At 38.4% G+C, this 22,421-nt stretch overlaps 1 protein-coding gene and 1 pseudogene across 5 annotated transcripts in view; one reads left to right on the forward strand and one right to left on the reverse strand.

Moving 5' to 3' along the window:
* Positions 1-22,421, forward strand: part of TTC27 (tetratricopeptide repeat domain 27) — a 191,910-nt gene that overhangs the window by 135,306 nt on the left and 34,183 nt on the right. For all 4 annotated transcript variants that reach the window (XR_002732440.1, XM_023216383.1, XM_023216384.2 and 1 more), the window contains 2 exons: positions 15,640-15,738; positions 17,791-17,843. Coding sequence is in view for 3 of the 4 variants with exons in the window: in XM_023216383.1 (XP_023072151.1) it covers positions 15,640-15,738; positions 17,791-17,843 (152 nt within the window). In the remaining variant the exon portion in view is untranslated. The remainder of the gene's footprint in view (positions 1-15,639; positions 15,739-17,790; positions 17,844-22,421) is intronic.
* LOC111545410 lies at positions 21,426-22,353 on the reverse strand (annotated as a pseudogene). The gene has a single exon (XR_002732442.3). The product of XR_002732442.3 is annotated as a 40S ribosomal protein S2 pseudogene (transcript).

Consider the following 22,421-nt stretch of genomic DNA (forward strand, 5'->3'; position numbering starts at 1 on the left):
TGTGTGTGTGTGTGTGTGTGTGTGTGTGTGTGTGTGTGTGTGTGTGTTTGCAGGGGGAACAGAGGTTTGGTAAAGAGGTTAGTTTTTTAGGGTGGAAGGAAGTAGGGCAGTTATAGTGGGAACCCTAGACTGGAGCCAGGTTGTGAAACATCTTCAATGTGAGTCTAAACCGTTGGGTTTTTTATTTGACAGATAGAGAGCCATTAAAGGGTTGATTTCTTTGGAGCTTTGTTTTAAATGAAGGAATGTGGTGTGTAAAGAGGTAATTCAGGAATATTGTTTTGGCAACACTGGCTGTGGGAGATTCTAGATGGAGACTGAGTTAAGAGACTGTAGCAATAGTTTAGTTTTTTTTGTTTTTTGTTTGTTTGTTTGTTTGTTTTTTGAGACAGAGTCTCGCTCTGTCACCCAGGCTAGAGTGCAGTGGCACAATCTCAGCTCACTGCAACCTCCACCTCCCAAGTTCAAGCGATTCTCCTGCCTCAGCCTCCCAAGTAGCTGGGATTACAGGCATGTGCCACCATGCCCAGCTAATTTTTGTATTTTTACTAGAGACAGGGTTTCACCAGATTGGTCAGGATGGTCTTGAACTCCTGACCTTGTGATCTTCCCGCCTCAGCCTCACTAAGTGCTGGGATTACAGGTGTGAGCCACTGCCCCCAGCCCAATAGCCTAGTTTTTAGCCATGGCAATTCTCAGTGTGGGAGGGGCAATAGGAAGGAAGGGATGAAGAGAGGGAAGTCACAAGGGAGAACTTGACAGGGCTTGCTGGTCTCATTATATAATTTAGAATTAATTATTTACATAGACAAAGAAATGACAATTGCTCAAAGCAGAGTCACAGTATAAACAGATGTTATGTGAGAATATTTTAGAGCTTCTCATGTGGATCCAATTCAGGCAGGCAGTAAACTATGCCAAAATATGCAGGCATTGGATGCTGTAATGGTACAGAACTACTACAAGATGCAAACTTGAACACTATAGACTCGTTTTAACTTGTGAACCAAGTTTGAACTGTCTGAAGGGAGAAAGCATATATGCTATGTTGTCTCCTTTAAGACTGGCAATAAAGGGAAAATAGAAAAATGGAATTAAAAAAATTCTATCCTCTTTTTTAGACATATCCAAAGAATTAGGCTAAATAACAAAATTTAGGCAAACCAAAAGTGGTATTTGAGTGGCTTTTGCACATCTTAATAACTTTCTGAAGTCAAATTGGTGTACGAATAGTTGTATCTGGAAAGGGTTAGGAGGAAAAAAGGCTATTGTTCATCTTTTAGATTTAAGCACATTTTAAAGCGAGAGCTTAAATAAAAACAAAGAACTTCTATAGAGTGAGTGAGAGCGCAAGTTTAAAAAATGAGAGCTCCTATACAAAATAGAGGGGTTTGGTCTTATATCAGGGATGGGATGCAAAACTGAATACATTGTCTATGGTGCATTCATTAGAGAACCAAAAGACATGTACCACTTATATTTATGGTTTGGAGATTGCTAGCCATTGTTCACTTATACCCACTTGTTTCATTTTTGCAAGTGACTTCTGAAACTACTTAAATTCAGCCTTAGACTTCTGAGGTTTGTGGGATAGTGAAAGCTGAAGAAAGTGAGAGGGAAATCTGACCAAATCTCCCAGGCACAATTTCCCAGGCAGAAGCTAGAATTAAAATATACGTTCTTATTCCTATTCTTAGGTAATTATTCTTCCTGTTACACTCTACTTTTATGCAAAAAAGTAAAAACAAAAGAAATTGCTCAGCTATCAAACCAGTGTGTGTAACACTGAAAAAGAGAAATATTATGTCCTATCAATTTTTCCATCTCCCACTTAACACACATACATTTTTCCTTTACTTTTGTCAGTCTCTTCTACGTCTTTAAAAATTAATTTTCCTTAACCTCCTCCTCAATCAATCAGTCACTCGCCTTTGTGAGATTATATGATATTGTAGACAGTATATGTACAAGCATACCACAGAGATACTGTAGATTCAGTTCCAGGCCACTGCAGTAAAGCGAATATTATAATAAAGCAAGTCTTGCAAAATTTTTGGTTTCCCAGTGCACATAAAAGTTGAGTTTATGCTATAGTCTGTTAAGTGTACAATACTATTATGTCTAAAAAAAACAAAAAACCCTACATACCTTAATTTAGAACTACTTTATTGCCAAAAAAAAAAAAAAAATGCTAATGACCATCTGAGCCTTCAGTGAGTTATCATCTTTTAGCTGGTAGAAGGTCTCGTCTCGGTGTTGATGGCTGCTGACTGATCAGTGTGGTGGTTACTAAAGGCTGGAGTAGCTGTGGCAATTCCTTAAAATAAGACAATAGTGAAGTTTACTGCATAGATTGACTCCTCCTTTCATGCCAGATTTCTCTGTAGCATGCAATGGTGTTTGATAGCTCTTTGGCCACAGTAGAACTCCTTTCAAAATTGGAGTCAGTCTCCTCTAACCCTGCTGCTACTTTATCAGTCAAGTTTATGTAATATTCTAAATCCTTGTCATTTCAACAGTGTTTACAACATCTTCACGAGGAACAAATTCCATCTCAAGAAACCACTTTCTTTATTCATGCATAAGAGGCAACTTCTCATATCTTCAAGTTTTATCATGAGATTGTGGCAATTCAACCACATCTTCAGGCTCCCTTCTAATTATAGTTCTCTATTTCTGCCACATGTGCAGTGACTGTCTCCACTGAAATCTCAAACCCCTTAAAGTCATCCATGAAAGTTGGAATCAGCTTCTTCCAAACTCCTATTAATGTTGATGTTCTGACCTCCTCCCATGAATCAGGAATGTTCTCAATGGTGAACATTAGAATGGTGAATCCTTTCCAGAAGATTTTCAATTCGCTTTGCCCAGATCCATCAGAGGAATCACTATGTATGGCAGCTGTATACCCTTATGAAATGTATTTCTCAAATAATAAAACTTGAAAGTCTAAATTACTCCTTGTTCCATGGGCTGCAGAGTGGTTGTTGTGTTAGCAAGCATGAAAACATTAGTCTCCTTGTACATCTTCATCAGAGCTCTTGTGTGACCAGGTGCTATGGTGCTATGTCAATGATCAGTAATATTTTGAAAGGATTTTTTTTTTTTTTTTTTTTTAGCAGTAAATCTACACAATGGGCTTAAAATATTCAGTAAACCATGCTGTAAACAGAAGTATTGTCATCCGGGCTTCACTGTTCCACTTATAGTCCTCAGGCCGAGTAGGTTTAGCCTAATTCTTTAGACCTATGGGATTTTCAGATGGTGAATGAGCATTGGCTTCAGCCTAAAGTCACCAGGTGTATTAGCCCCTAATAGGAAAGTCAGCCTGTCCTTTGAAGTCAGGAATTGACTTCTCTCTAGCTATGAAAGTCCTGTATGACATCTTCTTCCAAAAGAAGGTTGTTTTGTCTTCCTAGAAAATCTGCTTAGTGTAGCCACCTTCATCAGTGGTCTTAGCCAGATCTTCTGGATAACTTGCTGCAGTTTCTCCATCAGTACTTGCTGTTTCATTGTGTGCTTTTATGTTATGGGGATGGTTTCTTTCCTTAAAGCTCATGAACCATCCCTACTAGATTCAAACTTTCTTCTGCAGCTTCTCCACCTTTCTCAGCCTTCATAGAATTGAAGAGAGTTAGGGCCTAGCTCTGAATTAGGTTTTGACTGAAGAGAATGTTATGGCTGGTTTGATCTATCTAGAGCACTCAGACTTTCTCCATATCAGCAGTAAGGTCATTTCGCTTTCTTATCACTTGTGTATTCCCTGGAGTAGCACTTTTAATTTCCTCCAAGAACTTTTCCTTTGCATTCAAAACTTGATTTACAGTTTGGTGCACGAGGCCAAGCTTTCGGCCTGTCTCAGCTTTCGACATGCCTTTCTCACTAAACTTAATCATTTTTAGCTTTCTTTTCATTTTAATTGATACATTGTAGTTATACGTATTTGTGGAGTACAATTTTCTATTACAGGACAGGTATATGTTGTATTATGATCAAATCAGGATATTTAGCACGAGATCACCTTATACATTTATCATTTCTTTTGGTGAGGACATTCAAAAGCCTCTCTTCTGGTTCTTTTGTGATCCGCAGTCCCTAATCATTTCTAGCTTTTGATTTAAAGTGGGGGATGTGTGACTCTTCTTTTACTTGAACACTGAGAGGCACTGTAGGGTTATTAATTGTCTAATTTCAATATTGTTGTGTCTCAGGGAGGCAGGAGGCCTGAGATGAGGGAGAAGATAGGAGAGCAGCTGGTCAGTGGAGCAGTCAGAATACACACAGCATATATCAATTGAGTTCACTGTCCTATATGTGTGCAGTTTGTGGTGCCCCCAAACAATTGCAATAGTAGCATCAAAGATCACTGCTTGCAGATCACCGTAACAAATGTAATAATAATGAAAAAGTTTGAAATACTGTGAGAGTTACCAAAATGTGACAGAGACACGAAGTAAGCATATGGTGTTGGGAAAATGGCTGATCTTCTTTTACTTGTATTTCCCTACGCCACCTCATATTGCTTTATTATTTATTTATTTATTTGTATATTTATTTTTGCAGCAGGGTCTCACTCTGTCACTCAGGCTGGAGTGCAGTGGTGCGCTTTCTGCTCACTACAGCCTTCATCTACCGGGTTCAAGCAATCCTGCTGCCTTAGCCACCTGAGAAGCTGGGACTATAGGCATGCACCACCACGCCCGGCTAATTTTTGTATTTGTTGCAGAGACAGAGTTTCATTATGTTACTCAGGCTGGTCTCTAACTCCTGGGCTCAAACGATCTGCCCCTCCTTGAACTTACGAAGTGTTGGGATGATAGGCGTGAGCCACCATGCCTGGCCTCATACCATTTTAAAGAAAATCCCATACATCAAATAATTTCATTTAAAAAATTTTGAATATATTTTTCTAAGAAATAGGCAATTTTTAAAAACTGTAATACCATTGCACTTAAAACATCAGTAATAATTTGTAAGAAACTTTTGAGTTTCTGATTTTAATGAAATAAATTTATATCCTTTACTAGAACAGAATGTAATAGAGGCCCTTAATTAGCAGCATCTTAATCTAGTGAAACATTACAAAGAATTGTAAATAGAGACAACATATTTGATACATTTTGTCTTGTTAAAAATATTTGTTGAAGAAGAGTACCCTAAATGGAAGCCAAAAGATACTAAGTAAATATTTTTAAGTTTTAATATTAACAAGGCTAGAATTAAGAATATGTTCTATTTGGCAGAAATTGCTCTGAGCTTACCAGCTACATCAGTATACTTAGAAATAATATTTTCAATTAAAATTATTATGTCCCCAGAAAAGAGTCAATAAAACTTTCAATAATTTTAATATGTATAAACAATGAATCTGACAATTAGCAATAAAGAACAACTTTGAAGTAGCAGGTAATCTTAGGAAAAAATAAAAAACGCTAAGATCATATTGAAAAAAATATATTCATTAGTAAAATTTCAGTGACATGGTATTAGCATCAAATATGACTAAAATACTGATTAAAACACATGAATGTCTACTCAGAATAATTAATTTTAATTCTGTAATAGATTATGGAAATGTACAAAATTATAATTGTACAGCTTGATTAATGCTCCTTTATTATTTTTTAATGTTCACATAATCAGGATTAAAGTTTTTTACTTTAATATAGTTTTATTTTTCAATAAATTTTATTTTTGAAAATAATGTTTGAATAGAATCATTTTATAAGTCTCCTGATGGAGTAAAACCAATTTATTGATCAACAGTTTGTTGGTTGATAAATATTTTTTTAAACCATATAATTTAAATTATTTTCTTTAGTGCTCTGGTTCACTTTCAGAAGTGATGCAGTTTGGACGTTATATTATGTGGTTGCCTAACTAAGCATTATCAAGTACTTGTATATCAGATATGGATGTGGTCATGAATTGTGCTATGTCAACCTATCAACAGAGAACAGAGAGTTTCTGCCAGGAAATGATAATGGACAGAAGTAGTTTCCAAAGGGCCTTAAATGCCCTGTATCGGGATTATCTAACCCTGTAGATGTGGGGAGCCTTTGTGGTTTTGAATTAAAAAGTGATATGGCAAAAGTGGTATTATGGGAAGTTTAAGTAAGGAATGAATATCATGGGTGAGTTATCAGTGGCTTGAGTGGTGAGCATGGAAAAGATAGAACGACTGAAGCCTCATTACAGAGGAAATTTTCTGGGACTTGCACATTGGGCTGGCAGTACTGAGGGAGATGTTGGAATCAGAGAGGAGGCCAGTTTTCTCAATTGTCTGATTAAAAAGGAAAAATGTCTCTATTGATAGCTATAGGGAATTTAGGAGGAAGGGAAAATATCTTTTGCCAGCAAGGTGATGTGGTTTTGGATGTTGAGTATGAGGAGATGGTGCTGTATTGTAGCAGAAATGGTTGCTAGTCCATTGGAGATGAAAGCCCTAGTGAAGCCCAACAGTGAGGCCTGACCATGCAGATGGGGCTTTTCTGTGGAAGTTAGTTGAAGCCATGAAAGTGAGTTCTTCACAGAAGACTGTGATGGAAGAGAGTAACAGGCAATGTCCTAAGCTTTGGGCATCTCCTGCAGTTGGAAGAAGATAGGAGAAATGGCACCAGTGAAAATAGGACTCAGAGTACATCAGAGTCTTGGTCAGAGGGATAGAAGGAAACCCCAGCAAGGGGTTCATGGCACCTAAAACAAGAGCAAATGTCAGTGAGTTATATCACATGTAATGATGAAGTCCAGAGGGCTATGAAGAGGTCATTGGATTTTGAGCTCACTAATGATGTTCAAAAACAGATGCAGGAGATTAAAGGGTGAGTGATAGATGAAGAAACGGAGATATAATCTATAGACTGTTCATTTTAGGAGCACATCAGAGAGATGAAAGACAAATGTAGAGTGTTGTACTCAAAGGGGCAGAAAAGTCAGGTAAAACATTTCAAGATACTGGAGTCCTTTACATGGAGGAAGGCAGAAATGAAAGATTCCAGTGGATAAAGGAGAAACGGAATGTTGTAAGGAGAGAGGGGAGATAAATAGGGAATATCATTCTAGGGGAGAGTGGAATGAGGAGAAGAGATGAAGATATTAGCTTTGGAAATAAGGAATAGTATTAAAAATAAGACTGGAAAATGAGAACATTAACATAATAGCTATTTCTATTCATTAAGCATCTATATTCTAAGCTCTTAGGTAAGTATGAACTCTTTGTAAACCATTGAGGTATTGAGGGGGATACAGGAGAGTTGTGTTAAGACACAGACTCCTGCCCTCCAGGGATTTATATAGGTTAAATGGAGAGAGGAGATATGAATAGCATTGTGTGTAACTAAGGAGTTGAGTGAATAGGCAACATGCTTTGGGTGCCTGGCGATGCTTTTGGGTGGCCTTGTAAATAAGGATGTGAATGGTCAGAAAAAGCCTGATGGAAGTGAATGTTGGTATGAACTACCAGGAATGGTTGGGATTTGGATAGGTGGAAAAAATTGGGAAAATGTGTTTCAAGGAAGGAAACTAGCAGCTGTAAAAACCAACCCTGCAGAGAGCAGTTTCTTGGTAACTATCAGTTTTGACGGTTTGTATTTTATTCAGTTACAATAGTGAAAATAGCAACTAATGCTGGGTGTTTACTCAGTGCCAGGTACTGTTCTAGAAGCATTTTCCATTTATTTTTAGTTCTCTGCAGTCACTGAGGTACTTACTGTTTTTACCCTACTTTCATAAAAGAAAAAATAGAGGGTTAAGTAATTTGTACTAGATTTTACAATTTATGAGGGATGGGGCTGGGATTTCAACCTGAGCTTTCTGATTCCAGAGCTCTTGCTCTTAACCTCTTCACAATTTTGCCCTGGAGGATTTCATAGCATGCTAGGAAGTAATGGCATATTTGGTCGAGGTCAAGTTATAAAAAGACCTGAATACCAGGCTGTCAGGTTTGAACTTTTTTCATCCTTTAATGAAGAACCATCGGGGCTTTCATCAGAAGCAAAGTGAGGTTATAAGATTGATGTTTTGGAACCATCCAGCACGTGTTAGTGAGTGACTCTCTTTGAGACCACAGATTTAACGGAGCTGACCTTTCCAAGTGCTATTGTCATACTTAGTGAGACCAGACTTCTACGATACAGTACTCTGGCATTTTAATCATCTTGGTGGTTTGTACATGCTGCTCTTCCTTGATTTAACTTTTTCTTTCATTTTCGCTTTGGAAAGGATAAAATATTTTTATTTGAAATGGCTTTATTTATATAGTTTCTGTTTTGAACTTATGTTATTTGTGGTGGGAAGACTCAAGGAGGTTGGAACTCACATTCCAAGAGAGAGGACGGGATGAACATGTGTGAATAATATGTACAGAAAACAGACATTCTTCCCTTTTTATTCCTCCCTTCTCATATTGGTAAGCAGTACAGAATGAAACTCTTAAGGTATAACTTGCATAACTGCCAAGAAATGTGAGCGCTGTGATAACATCTGGGCTGTAGCTATGACTGATGCATAGTGGGGAGGCCGAAAGCTTTGCTACCATAGACCTGATTCTGAATTCTGGTAATCCCGAGGAAGATAACAAAGGCAAATCTCTTCGTCTTTCTGAGCTTTTAAATAGTGGAGTTTACAGTCTCTACCTGGATTTGCTGCTAAGAAAATTAGAGCCGACATATGTTAGGTGTCTAACATATTTCCTAGCCCATAGTAAGTTCACAATAATAGATGTTACATAGTGGGTCTTTACTTTTCTGCCTGTTGCACTGTAGAAAAACCATTGCTGCCCCATTATCTGTAGGCTAAAATTAGGGAGATACATCTAACAGGAGAATCTCACATGCAGATGACATATAAACACCTATGTTACCTTGCATTGTGAATTATTTGAAAAGACTGGGCAAATATAAAAACCAGTGATAACCAAATCTAGGTCAAGAATTAAGAGAAGGGCATTCAATAATTAATAGCCTAGAGTAAAAGAAAAATTATGTATAAAATTTAGTTGATCCTTTAGTTTAAGGGAAGACAATAAAATAGAAGAAATTATTCCTTTGGAGAGACCAGGAAGCTGGCAGATTAAGATTTGTATTTCCTTGTGGAAGGAGAACTTAGAATTTAGTAAATGAGAACCTTGGTTATGAAAGAGTTGGCGGTGCACAATAGGAAAAAAATGCACATTAAGCATCACTTTAGGAAAAGCTACTACCAGACACCGTTGATGTCACTCTTGGCTTTGACTGTGGTCATTTCCTGTTTAATGATACTACATTCAACAACTCATCTGCGTTTGGGGTCATAGAAATGAGGCAGGGGTACAGAAAGAGTGGAGGGTGTGTTATGGTTTTAGGATTAGATTATTCTACATTAACCTTTATTATATGTGACAGAAAAATTCAAAACAGTTGATCCTATGAGGAAAATCAGCCAAAAGTGTGAATACTGATTATTGATTATGTAGAAACTTTCAGGAGTAAGGGAGCTTGAGTAGTAGGCTCATAAGTGGTACCTATTTAAGATGCCTTAAATAACCCTTGTAAAAATTAACTTTTTAATTGTAAAAGTTATCTATGCCAGTTATCTAGTGGTGCTTAGTCTTTGCTAACCCTCAGGGTAGCAAACTTCAATTTTTATTTTAATTATTAAGGTTTAATAAGTATTACAGTCACTGTCTTCAGCACACATATTTCACACTTGGATTAAGGGACTATTGTGTGGCTTTAAGCCAGTTTTTTCCTTTGTAAGCATCATTTTCCTCTACATCTCTTTTGAATTGATTTCTAAGGTCTCTAATTGAACTGATTCCCTTCTAGTTCTTCAAACCTGCTAATTCTAAATACCAGACGATCCCTGACTTACGATAGTTCCACTTAATAACTTTTTTACTTTATGATGGTGTAAAAATGATACACTTTCAGTGGAAACTATGCTTAGAGTTCCCATACATCTATTCTGTTGATAACTTTCAGTATAGTAGTCAATAAATTCCATGAGATATTCCACACTTTTTAAAAAATAAAATAGGCTTTGTGGTAGATGGTTTTCTCCATCTGTAGTCTAATGTAAGTGTTCTGAGCATGTTTAAGGTATGCTAGGTGAACTGTTAGGTTCAGCAAATCAAGTGAATTTAATGCATTTTTGACTTAACAATATTTTCATTTTACGATGGATTTATCAGGACATAACCCTCTCGTAAGTTGAAGTGCTTCTGTATTCCATTCTATTGTCAGTGTCCTTATTGTGCCACTAGATGGCAATGTGTACCTTCAAACCCAGTCCCCTCTGGGTTTTCAGAATCTGGGGCATCTGAAGAACTCAGGAATTTTAGCCTAGTTCACCCCTGCTTATTTCACACTCGGGGAACTGAGACACGCAGGTTAAGTGACATAGCCAGGGTCGTTTAACAGTTACCCAGAGCTGCTCGAATCCCAGTCATCATTCTCCTCTATCACACTTTAGGGGGCTTTGTGAGGGAAATTCAGAGAAACCGTGCTCTCAAGCTTTTGAATTCTTTGTGAATTATTTTAAAAATAATTTAAGTCCATTGGTTAAGTACAGGTATTATCACATTCAAAATAAAAAGTTGGCCTGCTTTTGTGTTTCTATATTGGCTCCCTGAGAGATAAAGGCTAGACAGTCAGCTTTTAAAGGTTATTGCCTGCCTACGGCCAACTTGCCTTCAGGATTTGCCCTGGAAATAAGGTCTGCAGAAAGCTCAACCAGGGCCTCTCTGTCAGGTGATTATCTCCCTCCATTCTTGCCCCGTCCTGTGGCCACCCATTTTTCTATGTCTTCTTTTGTCCACCTGACTAGCCCAATCAGAGAGCCTTTGTGGGGGAAGAGAGATGCTCCTGGTTCTTAAAGAATTATCTTCTGGGTTTTCCCAGCACATGTTAACTGCCCTATTTCCCCCCTCTCTCTTTATTGGTGACAAGAATGATATTGCCTTAAATCATGGCTTGTGTATGGGCAGAATGGTGTTGTCAGAGACAGAGAGGATGTGGTCTTTGGAATCACACTGACTGTGTCGAACCTCTCCTCTGTCCATGACTGACTGTGACTCTTTGTCGCCTCTCTTAGGAGAGTAAGATTGACCACCTTGCAGGGTGGGTGTGAGGAACGCATGAGTAATGTGTGGAAAGCTCATGGTGTCAGTGCTTGGCACACATAGCAGATGCTCATTAAGAGCTAATTATTTTGGTCGTTATTGTAAAGAGAGGAACAGGAGTAACTATAGTATATGAAAGAAGCTCAAGGGAGGGTCTCAGCCAAAGGAGCTAGTTTTTTATTGGAGAAAGAAGGGAAGGATGCAAGATATTCCAGGGCCCATGTCAGTGTTTTAGAGAAATAGTGTAACTGTGTTAATATGGTAGCCACTAGTCGTGTGTGACAATGGACACTTGAAATGTGACTAGTTGAAATTGATCCATGCTGTGTTGAATTCACATCAGATTTCAAAGACTTGGTATGAAAAAGTGGTTATAAAATATCTCAATAACTTTGTATAGTAATAATATATTGAAGTGATCGCATACTGGATATGTAGAGTTAAATAAAATGTTATGAAAATAAATTTCACCCTTTCTTTTACCCTTTTTTTTTTCTTTTTTTGAGATGGAGTCTCACTTTGTAGCCCAGGCCAGAGTGCAGTGGCGTGATTGTGGCTCACTGCAACCTCCACCTCCCGGTTCAAGTGATTCTCCCGCCTCAGTCTCCTGAGTAGCTGGGATTACAGACACATGCCTGCTAATTTTTTTGTATCTTTAGTAGAGACAGGGTTTTACCATTTTGGCCAGGCTGGTCTTGAACTCCTGACCTCAAGTGATCTGCCCACCTCAGCCTCCCAAAGTGCAGGGATTACAGGCATGGACCACCTTCCTTTGACTTTTTGAAATGTAGAAAATATGATGAGGCTACTAGCATGATATTTTTATCTGATAGCACTGGACTAGAAGGTAGGTATTTTTGTACCCAAACATATACAACTCTGTTCTAAGGAATCGCGAGAGGTTTTTTTGAAGCTTCTTTTGATTTTGTTTTTCTTTTATGTTCTTAAGAGTATGACTATTCTGAACTGAGATACCTGTCACTATTGGTAATAGCAGTTTAAGTAATAGTTTAAAAAGAAAAAAGTAAAAGAGGCACCAAATATTATCTGTAGTCACCCACATTCTGAAGACCTCAAAAAAGAAAAGCCATTGGATGATTTCAAAGAAGACCACCATGTGCAAAACTCATCTCCCTTCATGTTATCAGTAGATAAAACCTAGCAGTTAATGATCCTAGGATTTTTCCTTCAAATGCAGAGTATTAAAACACTGCAAAAATAACCAAGAGTAAAACGAAAAGAGGGCCATAATACTTTATGTTAAATTAAGTTGTCTGTCTGATTTTCATTAAATTTGTTTTGGTTTTAAAGACACTGGTTACAAAACATTCAGTAGTTTTAAAAATTAAAAATAAAAGATAACCTCATCACCAATCTGTTTTAGAGCTAGAAGAATAATTGCTAATTTTGGACATTTGCAACCTTTGTAGATCTTCTTAGACGGATTGAGAAATGAAGTTTTTATTTAGATTTTGAATTTACATGTGTTTTTGTTTGTTTGTTTGTTTGTTTTTGAGACAGAGTCTCACTCTGTAGCCCAGGCTGGAGTGCAGTGGCACCATCTCAGCTCACTGCAAGCTCTGCCTCCCAGGTTCACGCCGTTCTCCTGCCTCATCCTCCCGATTTGCTGTGACTACAGGCTCCCGCCACCATGCCTGGCTAATTTTTTTGTATTTTTAGTAGAGATGAGGTTTCACTGTGTTAGCAAGGATGGTCTCGATCTCCTGACCTCGTGGTCTGCCCGTCTCGGCCTCCCAAAGTGCTGGGATTACAGGCATGAGCCACTGCGCCTGGCCACACATGTGGTTTTTATAACAACACATGGGAGATAGTGTTTGTTCTTTGCTGGTGCAGAAAACAAGCAGAGCACATGCATTTTGAGGACCTTGAAGTCTGTTCTCATTGTTCTTGATCTCGTCTCAAAATAAGAATTCCTTATTCCAAGTGTACTTGGTACCATAATTCTTTGTATCTAAGATGCCATCAGTTGTAAGAAGTACCTTTAAGTACCACTTTATATAGAAAAACAAAAATGTTGCCAATAAAACTGACAAACTATTGGTTTTTCAGATGTATCTGTATTTCAGAAATGTTAAATGGTGGGGGAAAGAGTGTACTTTAACATTGGTGAAATATAATACACAGATTTTTTTTTTTTTTGAGATGGAGTCTCGCTTTGTCACCCAGACTGGAGTGCAGTGGCATGATCTTGGCTCACTGCAACTTCCGCCTCCTGGGTTCAAGAAATTCTCCTGCCTCAGCCTCCTGAGTAGCTGGGACTACAGGCGTGTGCTACCGCGCCTGGCTAATTTTTTTTTGTATTTTTAGTAGAGACAGGGTTTCACCATGTTGGCCAGGATGGTCTCGATCTCCTGACCTCATGATCTGCCTGCCTCGGCTTTCCAAAGTGCCGGGATTATAGGCGTGAGCCACTGCGCCCGGCCAGTACACAGATTTTGAAACTTTTTACTTGGTTGGTGTTTAGAGAGCTTGTTTTATATGTTAGCGTCAGACTTTAGTTTCTCTCAGAATGTATCATGTTCAGCAAGAGTGGTTTGATGCATTGAAGCTCTTTTCATTTAATTCTATATAAAAAAAAAAACAGATGAAAGCAAAGTGGTGAGCTCATTTTTAGGTTGTTGAAAGTCCCATGATTCAGAAAAGTGAACTTCTAACTTTTAGTTTCAACCTAGTACCTCTGCTTCTCCCCGCTCCCACTAGACATATATCCATCCTCTTTTCAGTGGTTACCTGTCCCTGTCCCTCTAACAAAATCTGTTCTCCATAAAGGCTCCTGATAACAGTTATTTATAGCCTCTTGTGAATTCATGGCAAAGTGTTAAATGGCCCGAGTCTGCTTGCTTTCTAAGCTTTGTCTCTAATTACTGGCTAAAAATCTTTATCTGCTTAAAGAACTTTCAGGCCTCTGCTAGCCATATGGAACAGGTTTTGTGGGAATGGCTGAAGGAGGAGTGATGTAGAGGCAGCCTCCTGCTCTGCCTCTGTGGAAGGCTGTGGATAGATAACAGAGCACCTTGTTTTCTTTCCTACCCTAAACTGTTCAAGCAAATCTGACAGCTGACTCAGTGACTTTCTGGAAGTCAGTAAGAAAGGAGACTTCAATCTGCTTATAAAGTTGGCTTTGCTGACTGGAAGGAAGGAAAACAACTCATAATAGCTGCATTTGTGACTAATTCTGTTGAATTTTTGTTGATTTTTTGTTTTTTGTTTTTTGTTTTTGTTTTGTTTTGTTTTGTTTGAGATGGAGTCTCGCTCTGTCACCCAGCCTGGCATGCAGTAGCGCAATCTCAGCTCACTGCAGCCTCCACCTCCTAGGTTCAAGTGATTCTCCTACCTCAGCCTCCCCAGTAGCTGGGATTACAGGTGCACACCATCACGTCCGGCTAATTTTTGTATTTTTAGTTGAGACGGGGGCTTCACCATGTTGGTCAGGCTGGTTTTGAACTCCTGACCTCAAGTGATCCACCCACTTTGGCCTCCCAAAGTGCTGGGATTACAGGCGTGAGCCACCACACCCAGCTGAATTTTTGTTAGTTTTATCTCCCTTTTGACAGAGGCTATCAAATTTTAAGGAAACCTTATAATGTACAGATTTTTTTTTTTTTTTCCGTAATCTGTATAGCTACCTCCTATTTTGTCTGTTTTCTAAATCTCAGTGTTTACAAATCTAATTGGCTTAGGTCATACTTTACATTTTGAGTAACTATTTGATAATCCAGATTCTGAATCTCTTTTTTCTAAATTATTTTCAGGCATGCCTAAAACCGATATATGCTAGGGCAGTTTGGCTCCTGGCTAAGCTGCAGAAGCTCTTGTGGTCTAGTTTGAAGATGAAAAAAGAAATTTCTTTTTTTGAGTTTGTAGTACATTCATCAGTTGTGAATCTGCTGATACGTTGTGTATGGTGGTCCCTCAGAATGCATGGGGGATTGCTCCCAGGCCCCACCCCCAACACCGATACCAAAATCCATGATGCTCAAGTCCATTGTATAAAATACTGTAGTATTTGCGTATGACTTACGTACATCCTCCTGTAAACTTTCAGTCATCTCTTGATTACTTATGGTACCTAACACAGTGCAAACACTGTGTAATTTGTATTGTTAGGGAATAATGACAAGAAAAAAATGTTTGTACATATTCAGTAGAGATGCAACCATCCAGTTTTTGTTTTTCTCCAATATTTTCGTTCTGCAACTGATTGAACCCACAGTTGTGGAACCCACAGATAAAGAGGGCCAACACACCCAGTAAGGAGTTCAGTTAGCACAAAGTATGGACTTCTTCCGCAAAACATATGCAATAATATTGCATGTTTTCAGTGTTAGTGTTGAAAATTATACGGAAAAATGTACCTCCATTGCTAAATATTCTACCTTTAAACTAAATGTAAGGCAAATATTTATTATATAGCTCTGCATTCTTTCTAGGAGTGTGTTTGTTGATAGTATCTTAATTTTCAGATTATATTCTGTAAATGTTTCTGTGTTTGAATGACTTTGACTTTTTGGTCTTTGCAGCTCGGGGTGTGGTTTTCTCTCGGCTGTGCTTATTTGGCCTTGGAAGACTATCAAGGTTCAGCAAAGGCATTTCAGCGCTGTGTGACTCTAGAACCCGATGTAAGTTTGTTTGATCTTCTGTCCTTACATGGCTTTTTACTCTCTAAGTTATTGGAATTGTATATGTATGGTTCAGAACAGCAATTCCTTTTGTGTTGGAGGAAAGTATACATTTGAGGGAAGGTTATACCTCAAGGTATAGGATTTATAAATCTGGAAATAAGTTAATAGCTAAATTCTTCATGTATATAGAAACACAATTGATGTTTATATATTAATTATATCCTGCAACCTTGCTGAGCTCATTTATTACTTCTAGTCTTCTAGTAGGGTTTTGGTTTTTTTTTTTTTTTTTTTTTTTTTGGACTTCTTAAGATTTTCTGTATAAAAGATCTAAATTTAATGTTTCATTTGAGAAGAAAGAATTGCAATTTGGAGCATATATGCATGCCAGGTAGTCTTTGATATGTCTGAAGAACAAAGAGAAGATTAGAAGTTTTATAAAAAGGAGAAGTGTTACATATTTCTCTTAGAGAAATTCATTGGCACTTACAGTAAGGGTGTGGGGAGCTGGCAAGCTTCCATTGATGAGGGATGGCAGAGGGCAAAATTAGTCCCAGAGTTTCAGCAAATTATCTCAGAAGCTGCAGATAAAACTGGTTTCAGGTTACAACAAGCAGTTCCAGCAGTCAGGCTGCTTTCATTTGGGTATTTTAACAGCTTTAATGTCTCTACTAACATTCCCCCAAACATTCCCTCATTATGTTCATGTTTTCCTTTACATCTTTGAACGTGTTTGTAACAACTGCTTTCAAATCCTATGCTTATTTCAACGTCTCTTTCATTTCTGGTACTGTTTCTATTAACTGATTTTTTTCCTTTGGTTATGAAGGAAATTTTCCTGCTTTTTCCCATGTCCACCATTTTTTAAAAATTGTATTCTACGCATTGTGGATGCTGTGTTGTTGTGCTTCTTGGTTTTATTCTGTTCTCTTAAGGAGGATTGAGTTTTATTTTGGCATTCAGTTAAATTACTCATAAATCAGCTTGTTTTTAAGCTTGTTAAAGTGAGTCTGGAGTTCTCCTTATTTTCTCATTACCCTTTAAAAAAAAAAGTAGAGATGGAGCCTTGCTCTCTTGACGAGGCTAGTCTCGAACTCCTGGCCTCAAGGGATCCTCCCATCTTGGCCTTCCAAAGTGCTGGGATTACAGATGTGAACCACTGCACCCAGCCCTCTAATAACCTTTTCTTAAGGTATAACCTCTCTGGGATTGAATTTAATGCCATGGGCAATCAATAAGAACTCTCCACTTTGGCTCGTTTGGAACTTGAATAACTTCTAGCACAGTGTGACCTCCAAAATCTCCATTCAGCTCACAGCTTTCTGGTAGTTGTTCTTTGCCAGAGTTCAAAAAGTTACTAATTTTGCCATGTCTGGAAGTGGAGGTCCACTGCCACTTAATTTTTGGATCATATGTATGGGACTTGAGAACGATATATACTATATTAGATGAAAAGTGGAACAAAGCGAAATATATAATTTATATCATTCTTGTTTGAATCAACATTTATATAAATTCAATCTGATTAAGCTGATTTAAAAAAATTCATTTTTGCTCTATTTTTGTTATTGGGTAGAGGAATAGGTAGAGAAATATGTTTGATGGATGGAATACTTAGTAGTAACACTGGAGAACAGATTCTTTTTTAACCACCTATCCGGTGAAGAAGGATGATGATATAATGGCAAAAACTTTTAAGATAGGAAAAAACAGTATACTGCATTGTCTTTTTTGTAATAAATCTATGTACTATATAAAGCATGTTGTAAATTAGCTATTTTGTAAGTCTAAATTTGAAAATAAAATCTTAACTGAATTGCTGATTGGTACAATCATAGTTATATTGCTTGGTTGATTGTTTTAACCTTTTTCTAAATTATAAAAGTTCAGCTTGATTTCATTTTGCTGTATACCTTTAAACACACCTTATTGAAAATTGTGATTTTAAAGAGCATATATTGGGCTAGGAAAGTGTGTTGTACTTTTGGTTTCAGCAACAATTTTACCTAAATGAGAATAGTTAATTAACTGAGTCCTCTATCATTTCAGAATGCTGAAGCTTGGAACAATTTATCAACTTCCTATATCCGATTAAAACAAAAGTAAGTACATCAGACAAATATGAAGAACTTTGCTTCCCAAATAAATGAGTGAGATTTTCTACAACTGAACATTGTTTCAATGTTTCTCTTTGTTTTACCTTTCTCACCCATGTATATGAAATAGAATAACTTAAGTAGAATAGTTTAATTCAAACTAAATTAAGTTGAATTCTAAATATACAGTGTATTTCTTGAAAACATTTCATATGTAATAAAATAAGAAATGTTACTTGAAATCTTTATGTAGTACTGAAGTTTTACATTCTACTTTTTTTTTTTTTTTTTAAGCCAGGAGAATTCTTTTTATTTTTTTATTTTTTATTTTATTATACTTTAAGTTCTAGGGTACATGTGCATAACGTGCAGGTTTGTTACATATGTATACTTGTGCCATGTTGGTGTGCTGCACCCACCAACTCGTCAGCACCCATCAATTCATCATTTATATCATGTATAACTCCCCGGTGCAATCCCTCCCCCCTCCCCCCTCCCCATGATAGGCCCCAGTGTGTGATGTTCCCCTTCCCGAGTCCAAGTGATCTCATTGTTCAGTTCCCACCTATGAGTGAGAACATGCGGTGTTAGGTTTTCTTTATTACATCATAAAAGCAAACATATATTTAGTTGGTCAACTCAGTTGACAGTTATTTTTATTCATTGCTTGCTTTGTACTAGACATTATTAAGAAATGTAAATAAATATGAACCAATGCCTTCAGGGAATGTAGGTTTAAAAAATAAAATACTATGCCATCTTATTTAAAAAATTGATTAGTGTATAAGCTATTTGTGGCAAATAGCAAGTGAGAATACAAAGAAGGCTAAAATAATCATACATGATATTTGTAGCACAGTTATTATGTGCCGGCCACTCATTTAGTCTCGTGAGGATCAAAGAAGAGAGAAACTGTGTCATCCTGGATCAGAAATGCTTCTGAGAAGATGTTGGACTCAAGCAGAAATTTGAAGGATGTATAGAAGGGACAGAGGGATGCCTCTTGGGCAAGGGAAATGATGTGACCAAATGCAGAATGACAGGAATGAATGTAGTATTTTAGGAGATAGGAAGCAAAATAGTCCAGCTATAATGTGAAATATACGGTGAGAGATAAGGTTAGAAAGGTAGGTTGAAGTAAAATTGCAGCATCTTCTGATTATTTGACCAATGAGTTGAGACTGTCCTGTTGAGTATAGGAAGCCAGAGATTTCAGTGTCGTAATTTCATGAAGAAAGAAGCTTTTGGGGAAGATTTATCTGGTGGCAGTATGTGAGGCAGACTAGAGGAAACTGGAGGCTGAGAAACCAGTTAGGACACAGCTGTTGTAACAATTCAGGCATGAGATAACTAGAGTGGAAAAAGGAGGGGCAGATGCCAAACTCTTTATAAAGGAGGCAACCCACTAACTAGGCTTGTTGACTGGCTACGAAAAGCAAAGGAAAGGGAAGAGACAAGGACTGCTGTTGCCAAAACTCTAATAAATTAATTAAAAGATGGATATATTTTCATTTTTATTTGGCCTTACTTTCAAACTTAATTTAATTTTTCTTGGTGGGATCACAAGATAATTTCTGAAGACATCATTAAATCCATATTATGTAGAGATCATGAAATGCTGCCTCTGCTCTTGGATGACGTAAATAAAGTACTATCTGTTCTATCATTCTCTTCGGAAGGTAATATTATGTTCTTGATTGCAACTGAGTGCTAAAACTCTCTGGAGACCTTTTTGGTTTAAAGCAGCAGGCTCGGAAGTCCCTGTCATAGTTGTAGAGTGATCTCAGTGAGTTTTTCTGGCAACTCGGATAAGTTTGTACATAGTGAAGCTCTTGATGCCTTGTCTTCCAGCCCAATCATGTTAGGAATTCTGCTTTCTCTCTTAGGGGTTCTTGCCTATTGTTGCTCAACTTTCTTACCTCTTGCAGCTCCACAAATAGGTTTTTGTGCAAAGGTGGAGTTTAAGGTCTGAGATAAATCATTTTTTTTATTATTTCCTATTTACTCTTTTCTTTCTTTGCTAAGGCTCCAGACAAAGCTAATGGGATTGTTACTTCTGAGGCAATTATTAATGCTTCTCTCAGAAGATCCTATTCATGCCTTAAAACGGCCCATTGAACTATTTCTTTTATCCTTTTGTGGTCACAAGATTCTTCACTGAAGTGCTCTCTTTGCTGTTTCATCTGATTCCCCTCGATATCATGTTCCTACCAGTCCCATGGAAAAATGTCTCATCTTTGGATGTAATTTTAATGGTGCAATATCTCTACTATAGAGGGGTTTTGATAAGCGAATCCTGAAATGAAGCACCTTACAAAGAAGCTATATTTACCAAAAAGGAAAAAAGAATTCATGGAACAATTTTGAGGCTAGGAAATTATGATTAGGGGGATCATAAGGGAGGACATATAGGAAAAAGGATAATCCTCATGGTGTGGATTTTTACTTGTTGAGTTATTTTCCAATAGGATAAATCCTTCACCCCCAACCCTTGTGGATGGGAGAGCTAGGGAGTCTTGGTCTAACACTATTGGAGGCAGTTGTTATTAGATGGAGGTGGTGATATGGTAGAGTAGAGAAAGGAAAAAAAAGTATTCCATGGAAACAATTTATGACTGAAATTGAAGACATGTTTCCTTTCTTTCTTTTTGAGTTCCCTTGTATTTTTGCAAAAAGGAATCCCTTAGATAGTTCTCTTAGAGTCAATAGATGATAAATGCTCTTAACTTTGTATATCTAAAACTGTTTCATTTTGCATTTACTCTTGAGTGGTAAGTTTAGCTGATTATAAAATTTTGGCTGGCAGTTATTTTCACTCAGCACTTTAAAAGTAATATTCTGTTGTCTTCTGTCATCTTACTGCTAATGAAATAAGTATCTGTCATCACTTCTTTGTAGATTTTAGGAATATCTTTCCTAAATTTCACACAATATTTCTAGATGTTCGTTTATCTTTACTTATAATGCTCAGTATGTGAAATACACTTTTGATCGTAGAATTTATGATCAAAAAATTTTTTGAAATTTGTTCATTTCTGGAAAATTATCAGCTTTTATCTTTTGATATAAAGAATCCTGCCATGCTCTGCATTTGTTTACTGTAGAATCTCTATCAGATGTATGTTTTGAGTCTTACCTCTCTTTCTTTCCTCTGTCTCTCTCCAGCTTTTATTTTATAATTTGAATTCTGTGTGAACTCCTTACTATTATCTTCCAGTTCATCAGTTTCTCCTTGACTATGTGCATTCTAGTTTTTGTTGGCTATTGACAGAGTCTCGCTCTGTTGCCCAGGCTGGAGTGCAGTGGAGTGATCTCAGCTCATGGCAACCTCCGCCTCCCAAGTTCAAGGGACTCTCCTGCCTCAGCCTCCCAAGTAGCTGGGACTACAGGCATGTGCCACCATGTCCAGCTAATTTTTGTGTTTTTAGTAGAGACAGGGTTTCATCATGTTGGTCAGGATGTTTTCGATCTCCTGACCTCGTGATCCACCCTCCTTGACCTCCCAAAGTGCTTGGATTACAGTTGTGAGTCACTGTGCCCGGCCTGTTGTTGTTTTAATGCCTCTTTCTTTCTTTTTTTTTTTAACAGGCTTAATTCACTTTATTTTTCTTGTATAAAAACCCTATGTTGTAGCCACAGCTGGAGCCTGGGTCCGCTGCAGGGAGACTCTGGTGTGGGTCTTGACAAGGTGGTCAGTGAATTCCTGATAGGGAGACTTGGTAAACACAGTCTCCTTCCAGAGGGGTCAGGTAGCTGTAGGTCTTAGAGATGGCATCAACGGTGGCCTTGACGAAGTTGCCCGGGGTGGCAGTGCAGCCCTGGGCTGAGGTGTAGCAGTCATCAATACCAGCCATAATGAGCAGCTTCTTGGGCACAGGCGCTGAGACGATGCCAGTGCCCCTGGGTGCAGGGATGAGGCGCACCAGCACAGAGCTGCAGCGGCCTGTCACCTTGCAAGGGACGGTGTGGGGCTTGCCGATCTTGTTCCCCCAGTAGCCTCTGCGCACCGGGACAATGGAGAGTTTGGCCAGAATGATGGCCCCACGGATGGCGGTGGCCACCTCCTTGGAGCACTTAACACCCAGGCCGACGTGGCCATTGTAGTCCCCGATTGCAACAAACGCCTTGAATCTGGTGCGCTGGCCAGCACGGGTCTGCTTCTGCACTGGCATAATCTTCAAAACCTCGTCTTTGAGAGAGGCCCCCAAGAAAAAGTCAGTGATCTCAGATTCCTTAATGGGCAGAGAGAAGAGGGAGATCTCCTCCAGGGACTTGATCTTCATGTCCTTGACCAAGCGGCCCAGCTTGGTGACGGGCATCCACTCCTTATCCTCGGCCTTGCCTCCCCGAGCTCCGCGGCCTTGGCCCCGACCCCGGCCGCAACCCCGGCCCCGGATGCCACTGCCGAAACCTCCGCGGAAGCCACCGCGGTTCCCCATCCCAGGGCCACCAGGGCCTCCAAGCCCCACCCCCGCTGCACCGGCGTCATCCGCCATTTGGTGTTTTCTCGGAGAAGCAGCAGCTAATGCCTCTTTCAATACTAAAATTTCTAGTTAGTTTTTATTCACATCTCCTTGTTCATAT

This window comes from Piliocolobus tephrosceles, chromosome 15 (assembly GCF_002776525.5).
Source record: "Piliocolobus tephrosceles isolate RC106 chromosome 15, ASM277652v3, whole genome shotgun sequence".
Lineage (NCBI taxonomy): Eukaryota > Metazoa > Chordata > Mammalia > Primates > Cercopithecidae > Piliocolobus > Piliocolobus tephrosceles.